Raw genomic sequence first — 22,888 nt, forward strand, 5'->3', positions numbered from 1 at the left:
AAAGAGCCTTTGAAAGCGGTTAACATTACAGTTTCTCTGAGAAGTATGCTGTTAAAAAAAATGTCCCTTTTATTTCTGCTCCGAAAAGTATACTGTGAATTATGAAAAAATTTGGTATTCGTTTAAATTGGAATGGGCAAAATTTTGTGGATAATACGGCCCGTTGCAAAACCCATAATATATAAAACTGAAAATGTTAAAAAGGTCAAAAAATAAAAATCCATTTCGTTGATTCTATTTTGTTTTTTTAATATTTTGGTATATTTTTGTTGACCTTCAGTGCAACTATTTTTCGTAGGAGCTCTTCTCTTTATGTACTTCACTTAAAAACTAAAATAACAAACAAAACTAAAGTTAAAGTTGAACTTAAAATTAACATTATGGACATATCTATTATATAACTAGATTATAAATTTGTTTTGCAGGTTTCAATTTAGTTTAGTATTATAATGTAGAATTTGGCAATCACATTGGAAAAACACTTAGGACCTATAAGTTCTTTGCTTTGCGACAAGTTCTTGCTTTTGAAACAGAGCGACAACTTGGTGGTATGGCAACCATCTGCGATAATCCTATCAAGAAACTTTGGGCTCTCTGCTTCGAGTTTAGTATGTATAAGTTAAACAACTATTGCTTTGACGATGTACACGCAGGACAGTTTTGATATTTAGTATGCTTAGCTCGAGAGATATGACTAACTGTACAAGGGCTTGGCTTCAAAACCCCTATTTACAAGGATATTGTATACTTTATATACTTTATTTTACTTTATCTACGCTGGTGAGAGACTGGCAGTATTGTTGTTTTCCAATTGGGAAGTGACGGTGGAGCAGGCGCTGCCGTTGTTGTTTGGGCTGGTGGCACTACTATTGCTGCTGTTCCCCGAGGTCTTGGCGATAGCTCCTCCACTGGTGCCCTTGCCCCTGGAGTTGAGATTCCAACTGAAGTTGAGGGCTGAACTAAGTTTGCTCGGTTTCGGTTGGGCTAGCACTTGGGGCTCGGCTACGTCATAGTCCTGTCGCCCAATCGAGCTGGCAGGCGTATGGTGACTGTATCCCGAATCGGATCCAAAGCTGGAGTCCCCATAGGGATGCCTGTAGTCCGCGGCAGTGGGTAGCAAGGTGGAGGCGTAGGGTCGGGCGCCACCAGCACTTTCGTAGTAATAGTTGGCATTGTACATGGGCTCCGCGTAGCAGTAGGATGGCTCCTGGGCCATTGGTGCAGCGTGGATGCGGTGGTGCTGATGCTGATGTGGTGCCAGTCGACGATCCAATACCCTCGGCTGAGTTCTCGCCCTCATCGTGGCGGCCATCAGGCCACTGGCCACACTCGAAGGATACTGCTGGCTGGCCTGCGGGTAGCGGATGCGTTCCCTGTAAATCGTGGACAGCGGGGGCACTGGGGCTTTGCTGAGTTGCGAATTAATCCGATTCCTGCGCTCCACTTCGTGCTCCAAAGTGTTATAGAACTGCGGTGCTGTGGAGCGAGCCACGTAGCCCAGGGACATCAGATTGCTGCGGTTGTCGTACAGAGGCGCCAGGTCAGCAATATCCGCCGTGGAGGTGCTGTTGTTCAGATCCTGATCCTGAGTGCTGCGACTTTGTCGCGTGCGGGCTGCACGGCGGTTGCTCGATCCCGATGCCAACTCGTGATTGTTATTGGTAGCAGAGGATGCTGTCGCGGTGGAGGTGTCCTGACCCGTCGAGGAACCACTGCTCAGGACACTGTGACGCTCTTGGACAGCCTGTGGCAGATTCGCGGATACAGCCGCTGCTCCAGTTGCTGCCGCTCCTCCTGCTGCGCCTGTGCCACTGCTGCTGCTGCCCGCCGCCCTCTCGAGCGCCCTCTCGTGATAGGGCGTGGCACCGGCCGTCGCTGGCAGGTTGGTTTCCTTCTGGAAACTGCATTCGCCAGGCAGGGATAGTTCGTCCTCGGCGAAATCATCGTCGGAGTGCAGTGGCGGCTCCGATTCACCATCGGAATCAACGCGTCCCGGTCCCAGCTCCTCGTAGACATTGTCATTGGAGCGATAGGGATCGGGTCCAGGTGAGGAGCTGACCAAAAACGGTGGCGAACGCGTCATGGGATAGCCGCTGGGATAGTGAATACTCTTGCCTTGGAGCAGCTGTAAGGGAAGAAGGAAAAATAAATTAGATACATGTTGTAGAAGAAAAAAGAATTTAAAAGCGGTTGGCGTTACTTTTACTTTCTTGGCTGCACTGCGAAAAATATTTGCATTGCTGGCAATCATATTAAGAGTATTTGTATTAAGAGTACTTCATTCCTGCACTTTCCGTAAACCAAACAATTTTCCATGCAAGCTTAGTGAACCAGCCAAAGGAGAATGTTTGAAACGAATGTTGAGGTCGTCATTATGCCATTTTTGTGCCCCGTGTGGCATTGCAACCCTCTTGCGGGCAGAAGAAGGTTGTTCCTGGTAAGCCGCTTTACTGCCTCGTACCCTCGGGCAGGACTTTGAAATGTGACAGGACAGGGAAATGCGGCAGGAGGAAAAGGGGCAAGGAAAAGGGGCAAGTACGAAGGGAAGGCAACCGAGCAGCATAAGCAGTTGTTGAAACAGAACAAAGCTGACAAAGGTAGAAAAAAGAAGTTTAAAATGCCACGAGAAAATGAATAATAAATGCGTTAGAAAAAAAACAGAGCAGCTAAAAACGACCCATTTAAAGCATTGAGAGTAAAAGTTGAAGGGTTATTTCCCCGCACCAATTGAACTTTAAAAACTAGGTCGAATACTCGAACTAATTGATGCGAGACATGCGTCTAAGGCAGGAAAAAGCTTCAAATGAAGGCTTAATGTGTAAGCTTATTGAACTGGAATATACCTAAGCCTCCAGCAGGAGCTGTTTATCAGGCAATAAAATAAACACACACTTGAAGCTAAATATACGCAAAAATAAAGAGGGAGAGGTGTCCCTCGAAAAGCGCAAAACTCGAACATAAAATATGAAAAAATGGAATAAGCCCGAGGGCGAGCGCGCCATAAAGAAAACACGTTTTGGGTCAGAAAAAGCCCGCGAGGCGTCAGAGTCGTAAAATATTTAGGCACACAAAGGAGCTGAAATTAAGCTGGCTGAGGGAAGGGGCGCACAGGATACGCCATACTCGCACATATCTTATGAATATGTCCGTCGCTGTACGTTGTGCCATGTCAAGTTCAAGTGTAAATTGAGGCGTACAATGGGCATAAAGGACCATAGACACAAATGAATAATATGCAGAAAGGGATATGCTTGGCGAGAAGGAAGTGCGGTTTCGTCTTACAATTGAATTGCATGTGACAGGATCAAAAACAGAGCGGTAACCTGAACGCGAGACAATGACTGCGAAATGTTTTGACAGCGATTGTCGTAATGCTTGTCAGTTGCTGCTGACGAGCGAGGGTGGGAACTCCCGAAAGGATATGTGCTTCATAATGGATCCAGAGATACTAACCTCGGAGTGGTGCTGCTGATAGTGATGATGGTGCGCCAGCTGCTGGTGATGGTGATGCCGATGCATCACCAGGGGTCTATGGTGGCCCAAGTGCGCATCGGGATCCTCGTACATCCCGTGATGATGATGGTGGTGCGCCGATCCCAAAGTGCCGCCGCCCAGGGGCATGGCTCCGTTGAGGGGGCCTCGGTTGGGTGTCTTGCAGGGCAGCAGATTCTGCACCTTCCGCTTGTTTCTGCAAAAGAAGAAAAGAGCAAGCGATTAATAAGTGCTTCTGCGATGGCTAAAGAAGACTGATGATGATGATGATGTTGCTCGACTTTAGCAAACATTTAGCGTCGCCTTCGGCTCGCCACCCCTCCTCCTAATAGAGCCATAAGTTCTGGCCCAAGCCAATGATAAATCGATTTGTAATGACCAACAGGGTGTAGAGCAGCCTTGATAAATGTCAGGTAAACAAGGCAACGGCCGGCTATTGCCGCCTTGCGAAATTGCCCGAAAACAATTTGATTAATAAAGAATGCCAAAGCAGCACAAGCCACTCACAGCCAAAAATTCAATTTAAATGAGCACAAAGCGTCGGGCTTGTCAGAATGATGATGAGCCCGAGAAGCTGGGATTCCCCAGGAGCGACAACCGCGTGCCATGAAAATAATGAACATAATTAAGTGTTGCCCCTGGCAAAGAAAACAGAGAGCCTTGAGGAGACGACCACCCAACGACTCCCTCCGTCGTGCAGCCATAAGCATAATGAAAAATGTGAAATTAAATTGACGCCACGTAACTGGGGCAGGATGAGCCCCAAACATCCTTGTAATGTCTTGTAGGTAAACATGTTGCGATGTCAAAACGGAAGTCGCTCGTAAAAACCCTCAGCGAACACAAACACAGACGCACACGTGAAAACTGATTGTGGGAAGACATTAAAAATGCCTGCCTACTTTCCCGAGTTTCCGAGTTTCCCGAGCACAATGAAGAGGCATATACGAATTCGCTTTTACCTAGGATTTTCTGTACTACATTTTTGTGGGACTTTAAAGTTTATAAATTGAATTCAAGCCTGGAGCGCATTGCATATTGAATGTTATAGTTTAGAAGAGCTGGCTTAGGTGAGGGCTTATTGATCAAATTAAAATTAAAGCTTTTGCGGTCTTTGGAGATTACATACTCCAAGTCTTTTTTGGCTGACTAACAAACTCTATTTGGCAGTGGATAATATTCCAGATTCCCTGCAGGATATAATAGACAGCCCACACACTCACAGTACACACACGCCTCTCACATTTCATTTTAGCCAGTTGAAGAGCAGCTTGTTGACTTTTGGGTGGGAGTAAGACAAGGAGGAGATGTCATGGAGTGAAGACGGGGGATGGGAACGGAGCATCTTGCCAGTTGTCTGCCTGCTGGAATATTCTTCAAAGTAAATTAAATAATGTGGCATGCCACAAGCCAAGGCACTCCGCACTCGACTTTTGTGCCCGTGCCTCTTGATTTTATTTCATTTCACTTACGAGGCGTAAAAACGAAATCAAGGATGAATGCGAGCCGTAGAGAAGTAGAGGAGGAGGAGGAGGAGCAGGCCCTGTTGGCTTAACCCTTTGAGAGGCTTGTTTGATTTCTAAGCGTTATGGCCAACTGGCCATAAAGAGACGCCTTGGAACTCGGCGCCATCCCCCAGAGTGTCGTACAATTTGGCAAGAAAGTAAACCATTTGTATGCTCGATATATGCAGAAAGGGGTTGAAGCGAGGCTTTAGCCAAATGCGAAATGCGAAATACCTTTGGGGGGCAGAAACAGACACGGGTTTTCCTTTGGCATAAGCAATTTACAATAAAAAGTAGCCGGCAACCGAAAGGGGAAATGGGCAACAATGTTATTGCAAATGTGTGCGTGTGAGGGAGTTACTGCCTGGCAAGAAGTGAATCTTTTATTTATGAACTCTGAACTAAAGTTCCAGACTCACACTCACACTTGCGTCTGCTGGGGGTTGCAAATACTAAAGCTCGGCACGTAAAAAAGCAAAACTACAAAGGGAAGGAAACCAAATGGAAATGGGCAAAAGAATAAGGAGCAGTACTACAAATATTCCCAAGGTATTGCTAAAGGGCGGAGATCTTTGCCAGAAGCGGGCTGCTAATACTTTGATATGGAAATTGCTGAAAAAGAGATTGAAACAAGGGAAACAGAAACTGAAAACTGCATAGGCGGAGAGAAAGTGGAGGAGCAAGCTGGCACAAGAATTGAAAATTAAATATGCCTGTTCAAAACTCGAGACGATATACTTCCCAAGCCATAAGAAAATCTTGAAAAATTCGCTAGGCACACACTTTCGTTTCTGTTTGCAGGTCAACTATGTGCTGCATTTAATGAATACATTTTCCCAGGCAATAATTTCGTTTGAGCTGCAGTCAAAGTAAATGCTATTTGACTGCTTACTCCGGCCACAAAACCAGCACCGCCACTTTGGTGGTCTGCTCCGCCCCTTGCCATGGCCCCCCTCCCCCCTCCCCACACTCGAAAGGCCCATCGGAATGACCATTGCATAATTTCACTGCAGTCGGCCGGCCAGCCAGCCAACAAACAAACTGACCGCAGAGACAAAACCGCAGGGCAAGACCCGACTAGGCATCAAATTACCGAGAGCAGGAAAAGAGGAAGGAACAGCTGTTGACGGCGTGAGTCACACAGTAGCTTGGCAACTCTGGAAGAGCCGAGTTGCATTTGATTAAATCGGAAATCGTCCAGGCAACCGTGTTGAGCCACGCTCCCTGGCAGTAATCAGCTGAAATTGTGATTGTCATTGCATACTTGATAACAACCTCCATATACGCTCAACTCCAAGTCAAATAGGCGGTGGAAAAAATTGATTTTACTTATTTACCAGGCAACAATGTTAATGCTGGCATAACTTTTACTTCTCGTGGCTTTCGGGGTTGCCCTGCTCATTTAATATGAATGAACATTTTGCCGGGGCCTTGACTTTGCTGGCGGCTTAAATTTGTAAAATATTTCCCAGCATTGGTTGGGCGAAAATATTTGCTTACAAATTAAGCATATACGTTTATTGAATTATTATTAACTGGCGACAATGTTAACAATTTTAATAACAAGGGCTTCAGATTTTTTTCCAAAGAGCATCATTTTTTGTCGGTTGCCGCCACACGCACACGTGTTGCATATGGTTTTTGGTATGGAGTGGCACTCGAATCTCGTGTAATTAATAAAGTTCCAGTATGCAAACATTTGCATCAAAGTGTGTGGCAATCGGAGAGTGCTGAAAACTCTCTGGCGGTTTATTAAAATAATTAAGGTAATTACCAGCGGAAATGTAGCGGGGTTGCACAAAAAAAAGGGCAAAATGCATCATAATAAATGCAATTTATGGTTTGAATTTTATACGATAATCGGTTGGGGGCAATCTGTCCGGGGCATTTTAATTAATTATTTATAAAGAATTTAACGCAATACAGCGGATGGAAAAAATAAGAGATTTCGGAATTCCACGAAGCAAAGCCTCTAACTTTTTCTTGCAGTGACATTATGATTATTTGATTTGATTCGAAGCTCGAATAAACAAAATTAGTTGCTATTTTATTTATGGCTTTTCATAGTTGTGTGTTTATTTGCCCAGCTTTTCCTTTTTTCTGCTTCTAGGGTCCAGGACACGCATACACATAAAAGAAAAATAATGTGCCACATCATAAATGCCACAAAAATGGCACGAACACACACACACTCACGCACACATACGGACACCGTTTTTCGGGGGAGGTCAGTTAGACACTTAAAGCTGGGACACCCACACCCACACCCACACCCACACCGACACACACACGCATGCATAGATAACTATGTAATAAAGATGCCTGTTTGTCCTGTGTTTTTTGCTGCCTTTGTTATGGCGAGGCACAACCTCAAAAATGATGAAGCACAACAACAGTCAGTGTTGTTTTTCCTCCATCTCCAGCTCCATCTCCGCCACCGCCACCGCCCCCTTCCGAATTTCCCAACCATTTTCCACCCACTGTGCGTGCGTGCGGTCAGCAAACTTTAATGAATATGTATGAAAATCGCTTGTAGCCATAACTCCTCCGCTTTTCCCATGGACCCATGAATATTGCCGAACAAGTTGCGCATTGTTGGTGAAAGGAAAATCGATTTTGGGACAGCCTTGGGCTTTTTTCGGAGCATATAACTTCAACACTTGTTGATGTTAATGAGCGGGGGGCATGAGCTCATCCTCCCGATATACCACATCCTTAAGGATCTTCCGCCTTCCTCTTTAACCCTTTAAGGGCTGGGCAAAAAATGTGGTGTAAAGCTTTGGCCTTGCCCATAGCCATTATCTAGCCGGCTCTTCCTCGTTTCTACTCTGCTGTGCGTGCAAAAATCTTTGCCAGCTTTCCCAGCTTTCCCAGCTTTTCATGGCTCTGTTTCCACACTGCATTACATGCAAACAATGTCCAGGACTCGTTTCATTCGCCCCTTTTTCTGCAGCTCCTCTTTTGTGGTTTATTTCTGCAGCAGATTTCATTTCGTTTGCAATCCGACTGAGTTTTTTCGAGTGTTTTTTTTTTTGTTGGTTTTGCTTGCTTTTTTTGCGGAGACTGTAAAAGTAAATTGTTTTATATCTTTACTTGTGTGTTGTGCATGTGAGTCCTGTTTTTTTTTACCACCAACTAAAAGTTGATTTGTGTGTGTGCCTGAGCCATTTCTCACGTGCTTTTTTCTTGCAGCTGCTGCAGCAACATTTATTTAAAATTTCAATTTAATTTAGTTTCGGTTTTAAGTGCACCCACACAGCCACACAGCCAAACACCCACACGCACACGTTTACATTGCCATATAGGTCAGTGTGGCTCCGCTCAAAAGTAGACTACATTAATTTTCGTTTGGCAACGCGTTTTTTCGTTCTCTTTCTCTCATTGGCCCCGTCCCTTTCCCTCGCTAGCCCTGTTTCGACAGCTTTAGCAAATGGGTTTTTATTCCTCCGGTTTATTTTCTTCTATTTTCCACATTTTTCACATGTTTGCATGCATTTTTTGATATAGTTTTATAATCTTTATGCATTGCTTGCATTTTTTATACGGCGTGAACATTTTTGCGGCTCAACACTCTTAGCTACCGCGATTTTAGCTGCACTGTATTTTATTTGCCAGCGTTGGTACGGAATTTATTATCCTCTGACCCGACTGAGTTGATTACGTTTTTCGGGAGGTGTTAAATTATGGTTTATGCTTGTAATTTCTAGGATTGAGTTTGGGGACTTAGTTTTCAAATTTGAATTGCGTGCACTTAAACCTGTTACGTGGCTAACATTTTGGGAAAGCTTCGCCTCAGCGCAATCCGAAAGAAATTCCTACGAAGTGCAGCAACTCCGCCTCTTTATCGCATCTCAGCTATCTACCACTGGAAACTCTATTTTTTCTTCTGCGGCTTGGAGCCACATAAATCATAAAGGCAAAAGAGCAACATGTTGCAGGCAATGGTTAACGCCTCCTTTAAAGCCTCAAAAGTCTGCAGCTTCCACTGCGGCACAGCAAAGAGAAAAAATGGAAAAAAGAATAGTTGCCAGAAGGGGACAAGCCGCTGTAATAGTCAAGACAAAGCCACACAACGCGTTTGCAGGGGAAAATCATCGAGTGTGGGCCAGTCCAAGTAATTGAGTCATTGCGGATATCTGTGCACAGGACACCGAAAGAAATTCCCCACTTCAAATTCCTATTTTACACAGATGACTTCAAGTTAAGATCTAAATAGAAGCATGCTTCAATTGGTCACCGGATTAAAGTGCGCCTATTAGGCATACAATTTGTTCAGTGTACTTACTTCCAAACGATCAGCGACGAGATGAGAACAACCAAGACCAAGAGCAGCGAGAAGACGGCTATCATGGCCGATGTGGCCAACGACTGACTGCTGTACAGGCTGGCATCCAAGATCTGCAAAGATATGGAGGGGAAACGTGGGTTTTAGTCGGGGGTAAAAGTAAGAGTAAAAGTTGGGTGTGAGTAAATCAACGCTCAACTCAAACACAAAGCCATTTTGCATATAAACAAAGGCCCCAAACGCGCGGCCAAAAGGAAAACCAAGCTGTTGGGAAGGAGGAAAATATTTTCGTAAATATGCCTAACGAAATGCAAACAAAAGCGCAGCGCACGCGACTTGCGCTGTTAACCTTTCGGTTACTTTGGCTTTTCCTCAAATTCAGGCCGGCAATGTGGGCGTATTACCTTTTTCAACTATTTTCTTTTTTTCTTTTGACCAGGCCCAGGAAATTAAGGTCAGCTGGAGTAGGGATAAGGTGGGCAATTTGCCTTTGAATTTATGCTTGGGCATGCAAAAAAGTTGCTAAATAAATAATGAAGTCGGAAATAAATGAGGGAAATCAGTTGATACGAGAAGTGAATAAAGATTGATAAGGACGAAGGGGAAATGGCTTATCTATGGAAATGGAAACATAGAATAAAAGGAAAAAAAGGAAATTAAATAAAAAAGTTAGAAAACATCAAAACGTTTTAAATATTAGATATTTTTTCAAATACATTTCCCAATCTTTTGACCTAAAACATTTGCCTATCAGGTCGCCGCCTTCAACCGTCTCTGTCTCTGTCAAAAAGAGATAAGCCGAATGTGAAATATTTGCATTAAGTATTTCTATTTATTTTACATTTTATTTCATTTTTGTTGGGCGTTTGACCCGAGAGGCAAGCTTGAAAAGGCAAAGCCAAAACGAAGAAGTGGGAAAAACTCCTCCACAAATGCACCTGTCGTTCGGGTTACAAACGCTCATGCGGCATAAATCATTCAAAAACACGGAAAATATTTTTTGGCCATGAGACACAGAGCGTGCGAGCGAGACGGGGTCAAAGAAAGCGAGAAAGAGTGCGACGCAGCATCGCCAAACACAGAAATTGGGGTCAAACTTTGACAGCTGTGCAAATAATTTTGCCGGCGACTGTATGCGTGTGTGTACTTAGGCGGCGCTCTTTGTTTTCGAATGTAGGTTACTCTTTAATTCGTAATGCATTTTGTGCATTCACTAATTTATTAAAAGCATTTTTCCAGCTCTCCGATTTTGATTTATTTGCCCACATCAAACACAAACGCGAGTGGCACAGTTTGCGGCAAAATGCGGAAGCACTCGCCCCACTCACTCACAAAGCGATTCAAACGCTTATCAGCTGGGCTGCAGTAATTAATCATGCGCTCGCGGCAAATATAAATATTATTCATATTGCATTGAGAGCAACAAATACGGCCTCGGATCGAGAGCATAAACAAACAGCATTACAAGAGAGCATTTCCATCTAGCCCCAGAGATAAGCCATTAAAATATTGGAGCCCCACAGCCGCCCCTTCCACATGGCGAAATTGTTTAAATTATCGAAATTATGGGAAATGGGAAAAGGGCAAGAGGGGGGCTCCCCGAAAGCTGCTCGCATTTGGATCGCTTATCAACGAGCCAAGCCAAACGCACACACATAAAAATGAAGAAATTTTTATTTTGAAACCCATTCAGAGACAAATCGACTCCGTAGCGAGGCGAAAACCAAATACAAATAATAATAAATTAAACAATTATGTGTGGCATGTGTGTGCAGTGCAACGCCAAAAGCTGAAAATCTGGCAGGAGGGCTGCTCAAATGCTCGTAATCAAATTGATTAATGAGACCTGACACGACTTTTTCCCTCAGTCTTTTCTCTTTGGCTTCGATCATTTCGTTTCATTTGAATTTGGACCATTGGAGCATTGTAGCATTGGACGGATCCAATGAATTGCCAAGAGCGGTACGAGCGGTCGGAAAAATATAGAATACTTTAGGGTATTATGTCATATTTACTTGTTAGTAGATAGTGCCACCAATGTCACAAAGCCCTCGTCAGCACGCATGTGCCCCGCTTGATACCCTACAGTCAAGCTTAGCCCTCTTTTTCTGCCACACTCCCAATTGAATTTGTAGAAATCACACTTGCGTCACACAATATTCCGCCGTCGCTGCAAAGAAAATGAAACAATTTCCTTTTGTCTCGCCTCGGCAACATTTCCCGCTTTCATTTCGTACGCTTCACACATTTTCCACTCAACTTTGAACTGCTTTGTGTGTGCCTGCGTGCGTTGATAATCGATAAATCTAAAATACATACATGTGTTACTGTTGGACTCGCGAGGCGTTTACCTATTTGTACTGCCCATTTTGGGGGCAAGCAAACAAATGCGTGGAGCTTGTTTCTGGAATCGCGAGGCGGGGGCAATAACAGTATATAACTGTATGCATTGCGACAGTTGTCGATTGCCACCGAAACGCTTCCAGCAGCTGCCTTACGGATTAACCCGAAGATAAAATGAAAATACAGAAATACAAAAAAAAAAAAAAACAAACGGCAAGGCAAACAGAGTCGCATTATCGATAACAACAGAAGTAGAGTTGCTCGGTGTTTGCCCAGATAAGCAGTGCCACCGGTATGATTGAAGGCTTTCCATCTAGGCCGTTTGTAATAACCGCCCGCTCACCCCTCGCTCACCCGCCATTCAAAAACACACACTCCCTGGCCCCTGGGCATTCCATAAATTAAATTAAATAAAGAAAAGAAAATAAAGGAAAAGCTGGAAAAAAGGAGTAGGCATGGTAGGCAAGCAAAAGATAACGATAAGCGATAAGCGAAAGACAAACAGTGGGCACTCGGAAAAATAGATTATTTCAATACACATTCAAAATCAATTTCATCAACTCATGTTGATAAGTTTTTCTAATTGTTATTGTCTGATTTTCTAAATAACTTATAAGGCAACTGCGCGCGTTCATTTCTTGCGGTGCATCCAGAACAACTTGGCCGATAAAATAATTAAGCCCTCCTTCAAGTTGCAGACAACAAAAGCCATTAGTCGGCGGGTTTCGGGTGGGGCGGAATATAAAATTATGGCTTAAAGTTTACACCCACCCGAAAAAATAATAATAATAAAAAGCGGGAATAAGGCAAAGTGAGATTAACGCGGCGAAAGCTGGGAAATGTTGTTTACTTTTATGCGTGTGAGCTTTTGTGGGCTGGTGTGCGGAAAATGTTTTTCCGGCCTTGTGGCAACTTTTAAATCGTGAAAAATCACCAGGCTCAAGGGCGGCAACCGGCAAATGGCAACCGGCAGGCAGCAGGCAGCAGGCAGCTTGAGTAGGCCATTAAGTGAAATGTTTGCCTTTGACCCAAATCTTTGAGTGTGCCCAAAGTGCATAAAAAAGCTGGAACAACATTGTTGGAAGACCGTTTGGCAAGTCATCAAAATCAGTCGTCAAAATGAATTTCGCCACCCATACGTATGCCAAGTGCCGTACCTATGGCAAAGTTCTCACCGCTCCTGAAACTTTAAAGTTAACAACTTTTCGCTCGCAAAGTCAACGACTAGCGCGTTTTCATTTTCGTGCCTGATGAGAAAAACACAAAAGTTTTCACCATCAAAACACGACAAAAGGAAAAGCCAGCAACAAGCACGTGCCACTTGCAGGATGAAAACTATTTTGCAACAGCAACAGCAACAGCAACAAAGGCCAGAACTTGGCTGCTTTGATAACATGGCAAAAGTTTTTCGAACATGCGATGCATGTGTGGATGGCGCCTTTACGTTCTATTTCTTTTTTCCCCCTTTCTTTTTTTCAGCACCCCGCACCAAGTTCGATTTCGCTGCACGTGCATATCGGGAATCGACCTGGTGGATTCCTCCTGCTCCCCTCCCCCAGTGGCGCTCCTTGAAACCCCCGGGGTTTTTGTAACCACTTGGCAGCGCAATTGTTTGGAAACAGCTCGTGATTGAGCCCCATTCCCATAAGATGTTCGGGGGTGTAATGAGTTGCGAAACTTGTTGGGCCGCTGTGGCTGTGGCTCTGGCTGTGGCTGAGATGGCGCCGATAATGGGGTAGTGGAAAAGTGCAACGGAAAATGGAAAAGGCATTAGGGTTACTTGGAATTTAACAAGATGATGGGGGGAAATCATCTGCACTACAAATTAATGTAAACCTGCCTGAGGCAGCTTGAGGTTGAAAGCCATTTTCTGGTTTCTCCAGCCCTATGCAGAAATATCGTACTTATTCGAGCAAGAACTGCCCGAATATTTTCAACAGGACATCTATCCCCACATGAAAATTCAATTTTTGTGCACACAAATATTTTTCATTCAGCTCCCTTTCCCTGCCTGATTTTTGCGACTGTCTGCAGCTGTGTCTGGCTACGTCAACTGTAAACAACATCAACACTAAACAGCAGCAGCAACAACAACGGCCTTGTCATGCCATGCCAACTCGCTCCCGCCCACTCGCCGCCCACTCGCCCAGCCACCCACTCCTCGAAAACCAAGAGCCAAAGCGCCCAAAAGCAGACTACAACAAAAGCCAAAGGCAACAGAATTTAGCCATATATAGACGAAGAAGTAGCTGAGGAATTCCGCATTCTCACGACATTTGATATCAATGTCATGCTATTTGCTACACACCAAGCCTGGATGTCCTTCGGCCCCCGCAACGCCCTCCTTTGCCATCATCTTCAACAGTTTCTCGTCTGCTTAAAGGCGAGCTTCACATACACGCAAGTACATTGCGACGAGGAAGAAGGAAGCGAAAGCTGGAAAAAGGATTATTTGCTGCCACGCCCATTGGAGCAAATCAGAAGCTGCTTGTCAAGTATTTTTGCTCCTTAGCTCGCCCACACCCCCGCACACCCACTCACCCGCACACTCTTGGTGGAAATTTAATTTCGCATGTCTGGCGAGGATGCCACTTCCGCTTGCCTTTTAAAGGTTTTTCCTCGCCTCCTCGACTTTTTCCAGCTTTCCTCTCTTTCTCCGTTTTCGCTCGCTTTTCCCTCAGCCAGTTGACAATTACACCCACACGCACACACACACTCACACACTCCCAAATTGGCACAATTCCCGATAAACTTATCAATTTGATGGGCGACGGAGCTTTCCCCATTGAATTTTATTCGTCAACGCTAATCCATTAAATTGATTCGGTTGCTCAAATTGATTTTAAGCTGATTTCGTCGAGATTTTAATGTGTTTACCTGCGATTTATGTGCAATTGCAATTCCCCATTCCCATTCCCATTCCCATTCCCATTCCCCGTTGATCTAAACGCATATTAGATACGAGTGTATCCAGATCCATAACAATCTCGTGGCTGGATTTTGGATACTTTTCCAGATAGACGAGGGCCGTGAGATTCACTTTCTGACATAAACTGCATGTTAACATTAACATTTGATTTGTCAGCATAAATCAACGGCGACAGCCTCAAGTGCCCACACAGAAAATGCGCTAAGATGACGGGGACCACACACAGATCCGGTTTATACAGATACACGTACATTTTTCCCCATTTCGGTTGCGTTTCGTTTCGGGTTATATTTATTTAAATTTATCATGTTGAGAATTAAGTGGAAAACACTTGGAGTCGAAAGATTTGGGGGTTGGAGTCGCTTTTTTTTATTTTTCCATTTTTGGAGCACGTGAAATTTTATCAATGACCGCTGCGCTGTTGATATGTGGAATTTGATCTTTGTTTTACCAGAAGTTTACCCCCAGCCATCATCAGCGCCTAAACAAACACTTGCCCCAGATTAGACGAGTGCCGAGTTACAGTTCTGCCACATGGAAAATTATCTAGCTGGCCGTTTTCGGGCAGAGGGCAACAGAGGCCAAAAATTATATAGAAATATCTATTTTGTTTTTTGCCTTTGTAACCGCTGACAACCTTTTAAAGTTGAGGGTTGATTTCGGGCCATATGTTGCCGACGACTGGCGGCCGAAAAATGCTCCTTGTTGTCCTTTTTGTGTGTTGCTGCCGTTTAACTTTTCATTGTTATTGTAATTTCCACTGTAACTGTTACTGGGCTTCCACGGGCCAAGGGGATGGCCAGCATCGTCCTTATTCGTCCTTATAATGATGAGGGCAGCAACAACACGCCAAGGCGCAACAGCTGTTCCTCCGGCAACTGAAGGCCAAAAGGACTTGAAACGAAAAGAAATTTGTTTCACTTTGCTTTAAAGTGATTCCTTGCGGTTCCTGCCGGCCCCCGAATTTCGGGCTGTGTGTGCTCGAGTGGGCGTGGCATGTTGGCAATCTTTCATCGAGTCCTTTTTTGTGCTTTCGCCTGGCAGACTTGAAGTTTAATGGCCTTAAAGAGGTCAACGAGTATTTTAGCTAAGTCTAGTGTGCTGCGCAATACGAATATTTTGCACGACAGGGACTTTAGTTAACAGGAAAAATAATACGAATAATAATTTGCAATACAGCAATTATCCTCTTAGCGAACATAATCGAACAGATTTTCGATCAGGTGGCATCAAATCTGCTTCAATAAATCAATTCGCATCCTGCGCCGTGTATTTCGAGTGCTACTCAACTGCTAACATTTATTTTCAGCTCTACCAGCTCATAATCAACTCCCCGGCCACGCCCACAGCCACAACCCACCACTTGAAAAACGACAAGAAGGCTTTGTTATTGTAATATGCATACAGCACATAATTCAATAGTGCAACATACAATTCTGACACCTCTCACAAAAAGCCAAATCACTTGCAACTCGCCTCGGGAAGCGGAAAATCAACACACAGGGGAAAATCTCAACAGCTGTGCCAAAATGCAGGCCTCATTATGGCACTGCGGAGATGGTTAGGTTGGGTTGGGTAGGATTGGTTTGGTTTGGGTTGGGTTGGCTTGGGTTGCATAATCATCCACCCGTGGGGTCGGGTTGGAAAATCCCATTTGCAACGCCCTCAAAATTATAATCAGCCCAAGCTGCACTGGGGAAGAAAATGTCAACGAAGGTCAGGAATGAAAACTCGGCGGATTAGTATGCAGTATATTCCCGACTGTTTAGAGCTTTGAATGCATAGGGTTTTCTTTTCAACTAATTTAGCGAGCACTTGAAAATGTGTATTTCCTATTAGGAAATATTCTGAGTGTGCTAATGTGCTAATCATATTTTGGGTGGGTTTTCCGACTTACCGGCATTGCCTGGCAGACATCGCTATCCCATTGCTGCTGGGCCAACTGCTCCTCGTTGCAATCCTGTGGCACCACCGTGAATTCGGCCAGCGCCGGCGGCCTTGGGGGCGGTGGGATGAGGAACTGGGGCGGTGGGGCAAGGGGCGTGCCCGAGCAATCGTCGCAGTCGAACATGAAGAGCTCTGCTTCGGACAGTTCCATCATATCCAGCATTTTCCACATTGAGTACGTGTGATCTCGGCTGGACGGGGTGTGGTATATGGGTGGTATACCTCCTCGATCTTCGGGGTTGCGGGGATTATCTATATAGGGGGCTTGGATTCCCGGTTCGGTTGCGGGTCGCTTTGCAGTTTTTGGGTGCGTGTCAAATTCGCTGCCCGATCGCTGTCATCTGGACAGCCTTCATTGGCGGCCTTGTAGCTGAAAGATAGAGGGAGAAAAGGGGTCTGGTTAGTTGAAAAGTACTCAGCATGAGGCCTTGTCTCCTTTTGTGTGCTAATTATCGCACACATGGATGTCCTGGCACGTAACAATTGCGGGACTTTCTATCTTTAATTGGCCTTATCCTGCGCATCTGCCCACGAACACGACTGTGAGCCAATGCAAACTGAAGAATGAAATCAAATGAAGTAAAATCTTCCACCTAACCACCTCCTGGCACCCCTACAGCACCACCACCCCCTTTGTGGCCAAATGTTAATTTTTATTGATTTCCTTAATGCGTTTCCATTTTTTGCTATTTATTTTTATTTACTTTGCTCGCCAGCTCTGCTATATTTATCCCTTTGCACCCCGATTTCCGTCGACTCACTGGCAATTGTTTTACCCCAGGTTTTTCCAGCGTGTGTGCTGCGTGTTTTCTATTTTCAATACTTCTATTATTATTATCCTTTTTTTGGCTGCGGTTGTGTTTTTTCTTCACACATATGCTGACAAAATAATTGAGAAAAAACGGTTGACTTGGTGAAACCTTTTTCGGCGTTAAGGTTTCGGGGGTTCAATTGAGTTAGGACGGATGATTGATGGTCCTGCGTGGCAATCCGATATATTATGAGGCGCAGTAGGTAGATACAGATACGGATACAGATACATGAGTGGTCGGGGTTTTGATCGAAACGCCAACATTCGGCTGCTGTTTGTGGGACTTGTCTCGCAGCTCAGCTGCACTGACAGCCCAAGAATTCCCCATCTGTTGTGTGGGGTAGTCCAAGTCCAAGGTTGGCATTGTGGTTCCAAGTCCGATTCCGATTCCAATACCGAGTCCAATTCTGAATCTCGTTCTGAGGCTGAATCTTATTCCCATTCTCAACATATGTTGCCAGTTGGCTTCGTTTAATTAGCTGACAGTTCTGGAGAGGAACGGCGAAGAGAGTCTCGATTCGATTCGAGGCACTGCAGCCTGATAAGATCTCGACAAAAAATGTGTATGTGTATGTTGTGTATGCACACAGTATCTGTGTGTGTTGTCTTGCAATCAAATGTAAGCCGCTGTTGACATTGGAGATTAAAAGATATTAAAAACGAAGACGACAACGGCCTGAAGCGGCAGGAAACGGGAGGAGAACCGTGGAGGAGCTCTTGGATATAAACACAATGACAAACAGACAAACAGACAAGCAGACAGTCCGACGGACACACAAAACATGTCAAAGATGAAATGTTGTAAAGAAAATTGAATTGAATTGAAGTCCAGCGCAGACCAAACTAATAAATAACAAAAGAAATCAGACGAAAATAAAAGTAAAATCGAAATCAAAACGGAAAAGAAATCTCAAAAGACAAGATTGAATTTCAAGAAAATGTGCGCTCGCCAAACTTAAAGCTTTAGTTACGGCCGGGCTCTCTTGAAAATCGATTGAATTGTCTGGTCTGGGTGATTAACTTGAGCAGACAAAACTTAAAAAAAACCAACGGCCGAGAATAATGAAATAAATCGTGTTGAAAAGAGCCAAGTTAAGCAGAGGGAGTCCCGAGAAAACCCAAATGCGAGACAGACAGTCAACGAAATCGATTTGTTTTGAGATTAAGTCGACTGGCTTGGGATACAAACCATTCCATGCTATCCCATGCCATCCGTATCCCTATTCCAATCCCGTTCTCGTTCCCGCTCCCGTTCCCTTTCGGCCAAGAAACGGATTTAACTGAAGCGTAAAACGGAAATGTTATGGACAGGCTCAAAAGGAAGCGTAATGGAAATCAAAGTCCTAACCGAATCAGGTGCAGGAGCTCGGGGGGCAATTAGCGTGGGCAACTCGTTTCGATAAGAACGGCTGGCTCCCAAATCAGAGGCTGGGGAAAAGCACTTTGATAATTGTCTTAAAGCCGGGCCCACTCGGATAATTGCTTTAAAGCTGGCCATACTTATGGGACAGCTGAGCCAGCTGGGATCGGATCGAATCGGCTCCGGGATAATGAATCCCCGCCCTGCTGATCATAACTCAAACACTTCAAGCCCAATTAAAGGGTTTTCCATTTCTCCCCCAAAATAAACGCCATTTCTCCCATCTTCCTTTCACTTTCAACGCACTTTCAACGCGCAGTTGATTTATTCCGGGAGAACTTCTTCCACTACTTGACAAAGACAATTGCGGTTCAAGTACAAGAACAGCTGGCTCAAACTTATACACTTTCATAATTGAATTGTTTGATTGGGAAGTTGTTAAAAAAGAAGAGAGAATGGAAATGTAAAATTAGATGGACACAGCCCAAAAGTCAGGCCTCATATCGGGGGTTGCTATATGGCTATATGGCTGTATGGCTCAATTGCAATTGGGTTCGTGTCGGTCAGGTAAGGGAAACGCATTTATTAGCTGCCATGATAAATGTTCCCCGGCACTGGCGACAGGCCATCGGATTCAAGGCAAGGATCTCCGAAATCCGTACCGTCTATAGGGTATGTGTGCACTTCCCTCCTCACAACTTTTTTGACCGCCGGTCTATGTGTAATTTTAATTCGTTTTGGGTCGCACAGAGGAAATTGATATGGGTGCGTCGTAGTTGTCTGGGCCATGGAAACCAGGCTCAGGTAAGAATTGGTATCTCCTTTTTTCCCTGTCGCACTCGTTCCACTTTTTGTGGCTCGCATATTGAGACATTATAGTTAGGGCACTGATATCGCAGCGGGGGATTGTCGGACTCGTAAGTGGAACAAATGTGGCAGACAGTTGGAATTATCCTCGGAAATAATGGTTGCAAAATCTTTGGGGTTTATGTGATTCAGATAAGCACTATCCAACTGGTACTTGATACTGTAATTATTTCAAAAGTATTCCAAATTTAATTACTCTTTTATCCGTGGGCTATAACATTTTGTAGTAAAAGGCCTGTTTCCTTTGATTTGTTTGCACACATTTTAAACTACATTAAAGCCGGTTTTCCCTAGTTTTTCATCTTTAATCTGTGGAAAAGCCGCAGGGCCTGGGCACACACACAAATTACTGAGATCTGGGCCCGGTTTTAGCCCTCAGTTGTGATTTACCCAACCTACGGCAACTTTTGACTTAGCTTACATATCATTTATTATTTGCGAGGGCCAGGGTCCCGAGCTGCCTTGTTGTCCACAAGGTGTGAGTGCTCTACTAACCAAACAGAACTTGCCACGCCCCCGAGGCGTTGGGCGAGAAAAAAGCGAGGGAAGGAAAACTTTTAAATAAAGCAAAGATTGGAGGGCAATAGGAGAGGCAAGATGACGGCATGTCACATCAATGTCACTCAGCATTAAGGCTGAAAGAGAAGTGGATGGGGGATGGTGGGGGAAATTCATGTCCTGCCAGCACTGCGAGCACTGTGATAAAGTTTTTTTTTGTTATTCAAGCTGCTCGCCTCCTTTTTGCCAGTTCCTCTTCGGCCGCCGGGCAGCTGAGCGTGAAAAACAGCCTCCTGAATTTTCCCCGGCCTTTATGTGCGCTCTCGCTTTTCCTACGCTTTCCTCTGCTTGGCTGGACTTTGCTGCCGCGATAAATTTACAAGCGTATAACAAATATTTTGCTTTGTGTTTACAATTTCTTACTGCTTAATATTCCTGCGCCAATGTTTTGTTTCTGTCCTCCATATAGCGACTTATTTGCATAAGATACTTTCTGTTTGAGGTCTGAGCGGAGTTTACCTTGTAAGTAGCTTAGAAATTGCCATAAGTAGCCCTATTCAATGAACTTAGTTCTTTGATGCAGACTCTGCGCGGAAAGCAAATAAGATATTTTTAGCCACTGTTTGCACTCACATATTCATCACTGGTACATCGATTTAAAAAATGCCTGTACTTCATTCTGTGCACTAGAGCAGACGACACTTTTACTGAAATTTATGTTTCAGCTACAGAGGAAAGTCAGTTGGCTTATAAATTTCAGGGGCACACGCTTGGCATACTAATTAGCCGAGGGATTTCATTCGAAAAAAGGCTAAACAACGAGCGGAAATCCTGTGAAAAAGGGCCGACATGTGTACAACTCAATTCCGAATTAAAATTCAATTTGCCAAACAGGTAGAATGCTTCCAATTCCCATTCACATGACTCACACGACTCAAACCGATTCCTAATTCAGAACATTGTGACCGCAAGCAGTTCACTTGTCCGGGGACTTTTCGAGCTACCCACGCCACTCCAGATCGAGTTGTTATTATTATTTATATCCATGGCGGCCACGATTCCCGTTTAACAACTCATTTAAGACCAGATCTTATCGCGATCCTTCGTGCATCTTCTTGTCCGACTTCCCCAACTCCCGTCGAAGCATAAATTTTATTTTGCGTGAATTTATGAGTTGCGCCGTCGACAGGCGGGGTTTACTTTACTTATTTACCAAAGGATTTACACGTTGGAGAATCGGGGAAATAATCAAATAACGAAATAATGAAATAATGAACTTCGACTGGCTGCACTTGTTGCGCGTTTGCTAATAATTTAAACAAATTTACAGAATGGAAGACCAGCGCTCAAAAATGCAGGTAAACAAAGGTGTCGCCTCAACTAGTATTTGGTTATAATTAAAGGTGCCTCTCAGTCTTTTCTCCTCTTTATTTCCCGGGTCTGTGGCGGCTGCTTCGCTTTGAAGAAGGGAAGAAGCCGCAGCCCCAGCGAAACCCAGAGATGATTTGTTTACATTCTCTTGGAGCCGCATGGGTCGCCACAAGAGTTCTGGGCTTTATGGCAACGTATGGCGCAACTGATAGCTGCACAACTATCTGCTGTTTCCACAAAAAGCGCTCATCACTCGCTTGTAATTTTATATGGGTAAACATACATATCTGTTTGATAGACACATCGCACACTTTCGGGGAATTTTGATTTGGAATCGGATATAATCCTTCACTTGCTTATTTGAATAATTCCCCCAACTTCCTCCCATAAATCTCACTTTTTACGGCCTCACTCCTCTGAAATGCATTTCTGTTCGTTTCAATTAGTCACCGCACTCTGAAGATTAGAAAACCGAACTTTAAACATATTTTGATGTTGTAATTTCCGAATCAAAGGGAAATTCCGTTGATCTTCGCTAAGAAGATTGTCACTCGCCTACAGAAGCTCAACCCAAATCGCCAACTAATCCGCTGCGTAAAAGTTTTCAATTTCTCTGCGGCATATCCAGGTTTGATTTTCCATTTACCATTTCCCATTTCCCATTTCCCTGCCCACTTACCCGCTTTTCTGCTTTTATAGTCCAACGGATATTTGTCAAGTGGTTTGATAAACTGTTTCTGCTTGTCTTTTGCTAGCTAATCAAATCGGATTCAAGCCAATTATTAATCCAATGTATTGCCTTGCGAATTTCGCTTTGATTTTTGACAACTTTTCGAGTATCACTCAACACAGAATATTTGTGGTATTATATTTACTATTATTTGTTTGCACGGCGCGCTTATCGTTTGCTAGTAATTTGTGATTATTATATTCGCTGGTATTTATTTTCGTTTTGAGTAATCCACTGATTCACATATCTTGAAAAAAGTCTCGTATTCCGTTCAGAGTTTTCTTTTCGATTCTTGTGGCAACACGCGAGACACACGTCCGTTTACTGCGACGTCGAGTCAAAAACTGAATTCCAAATTCGTTTCGAGTGACTGACGACGGCAGCTACATCTGCAACATCTGCAGCGGCAACAGCACGACAGCAACATCGACGTCGGTTGCCGAATCGAGAGAGTTCGGGGAAATGAACTTTCCCGAGAGAGGATGAACGCATTGTGGTTCGGGCTCATTCTAATCGGCCTTTTCGCACATTTTCGTTGCAGTTGCCGTTCGCTGGCGCTGGAAAATTGTTCACGTTGCTGCCGACAACAACAATGATGCACATAAATAAATGTACTTCAAATATTGCTTACCCATTTTTTTTATTAAATTACCCCTGCTCAGCTCGATTATTTCCACCCAAAGAATGTTTAAGATTTGTTTAACTTGCACTTAAATTCTGATGTCGTTGAACTCGGGCTTTTGCCAAAAG

General features: G+C 44.2%; 1 protein-coding gene across 1 annotated transcript; it reads right to left on the minus strand.

Moving 5' to 3' along the window:
* Window positions 1-228: 228 nt before the first annotated feature.
* LOC6553064 lies at window positions 229-22,573 on the minus strand. The gene is made up of 5 exons (XM_001980047.3): window positions 22,088-22,573; window positions 16,452-16,871; window positions 9,283-9,395; window positions 3,454-3,688; window positions 229-2,125 (listed from the first exon to the last, which is right to left on the minus strand). The coding sequence occupies exons 2-5, from the start codon at window positions 16,671-16,673 to the stop codon at window positions 773-775; spliced, it is 1,923 nt and encodes a 640-aa protein (XP_001980083.1). The 5' UTR covers window positions 16,674-16,871; window positions 22,088-22,573; the 3' UTR covers window positions 229-772.
* Between the last annotated feature and the right edge of the window lie 315 nt (window positions 22,574-22,888).

The sequence above is a fragment of the Drosophila erecta genome, unplaced genomic scaffold (assembly GCF_003286155.1).
Source record: "Drosophila erecta strain 14021-0224.00,06,07 unplaced genomic scaffold, DereRS2 tig00000000-arrow-pilon, whole genome shotgun sequence".
Taxonomy (NCBI): domain Eukaryota; kingdom Metazoa; phylum Arthropoda; class Insecta; order Diptera; family Drosophilidae; genus Drosophila; species Drosophila erecta.

What these genes read in the sequence shown, in the direction of transcription:
- LOC6553064 (XM_001980047.3), bottom strand. Translation starts at nt 16,673, where the DNA reads ATGTGGAAAATGCTGGATATGATGGAACTGTCCGAAGCAGAGCTCTTC. An exon ending in ATGTCTGCCAGGCAATGCCG is followed by an intron (nt 9,396 to 16,451) that starts GTAAGTCGGAAA and finishes ATATCTTTGCAG; the next exon opens with ATCTTGGATGCCAGCCTGTA. An exon ending in TCGTCGCTGATCGTTTGGAA is followed by an intron (nt 3,689 to 9,282) that starts GTAAGTACACTG and finishes CTTCTTTTGCAG; the next exon opens with AAACAAGCGGAAGGTGCAGA.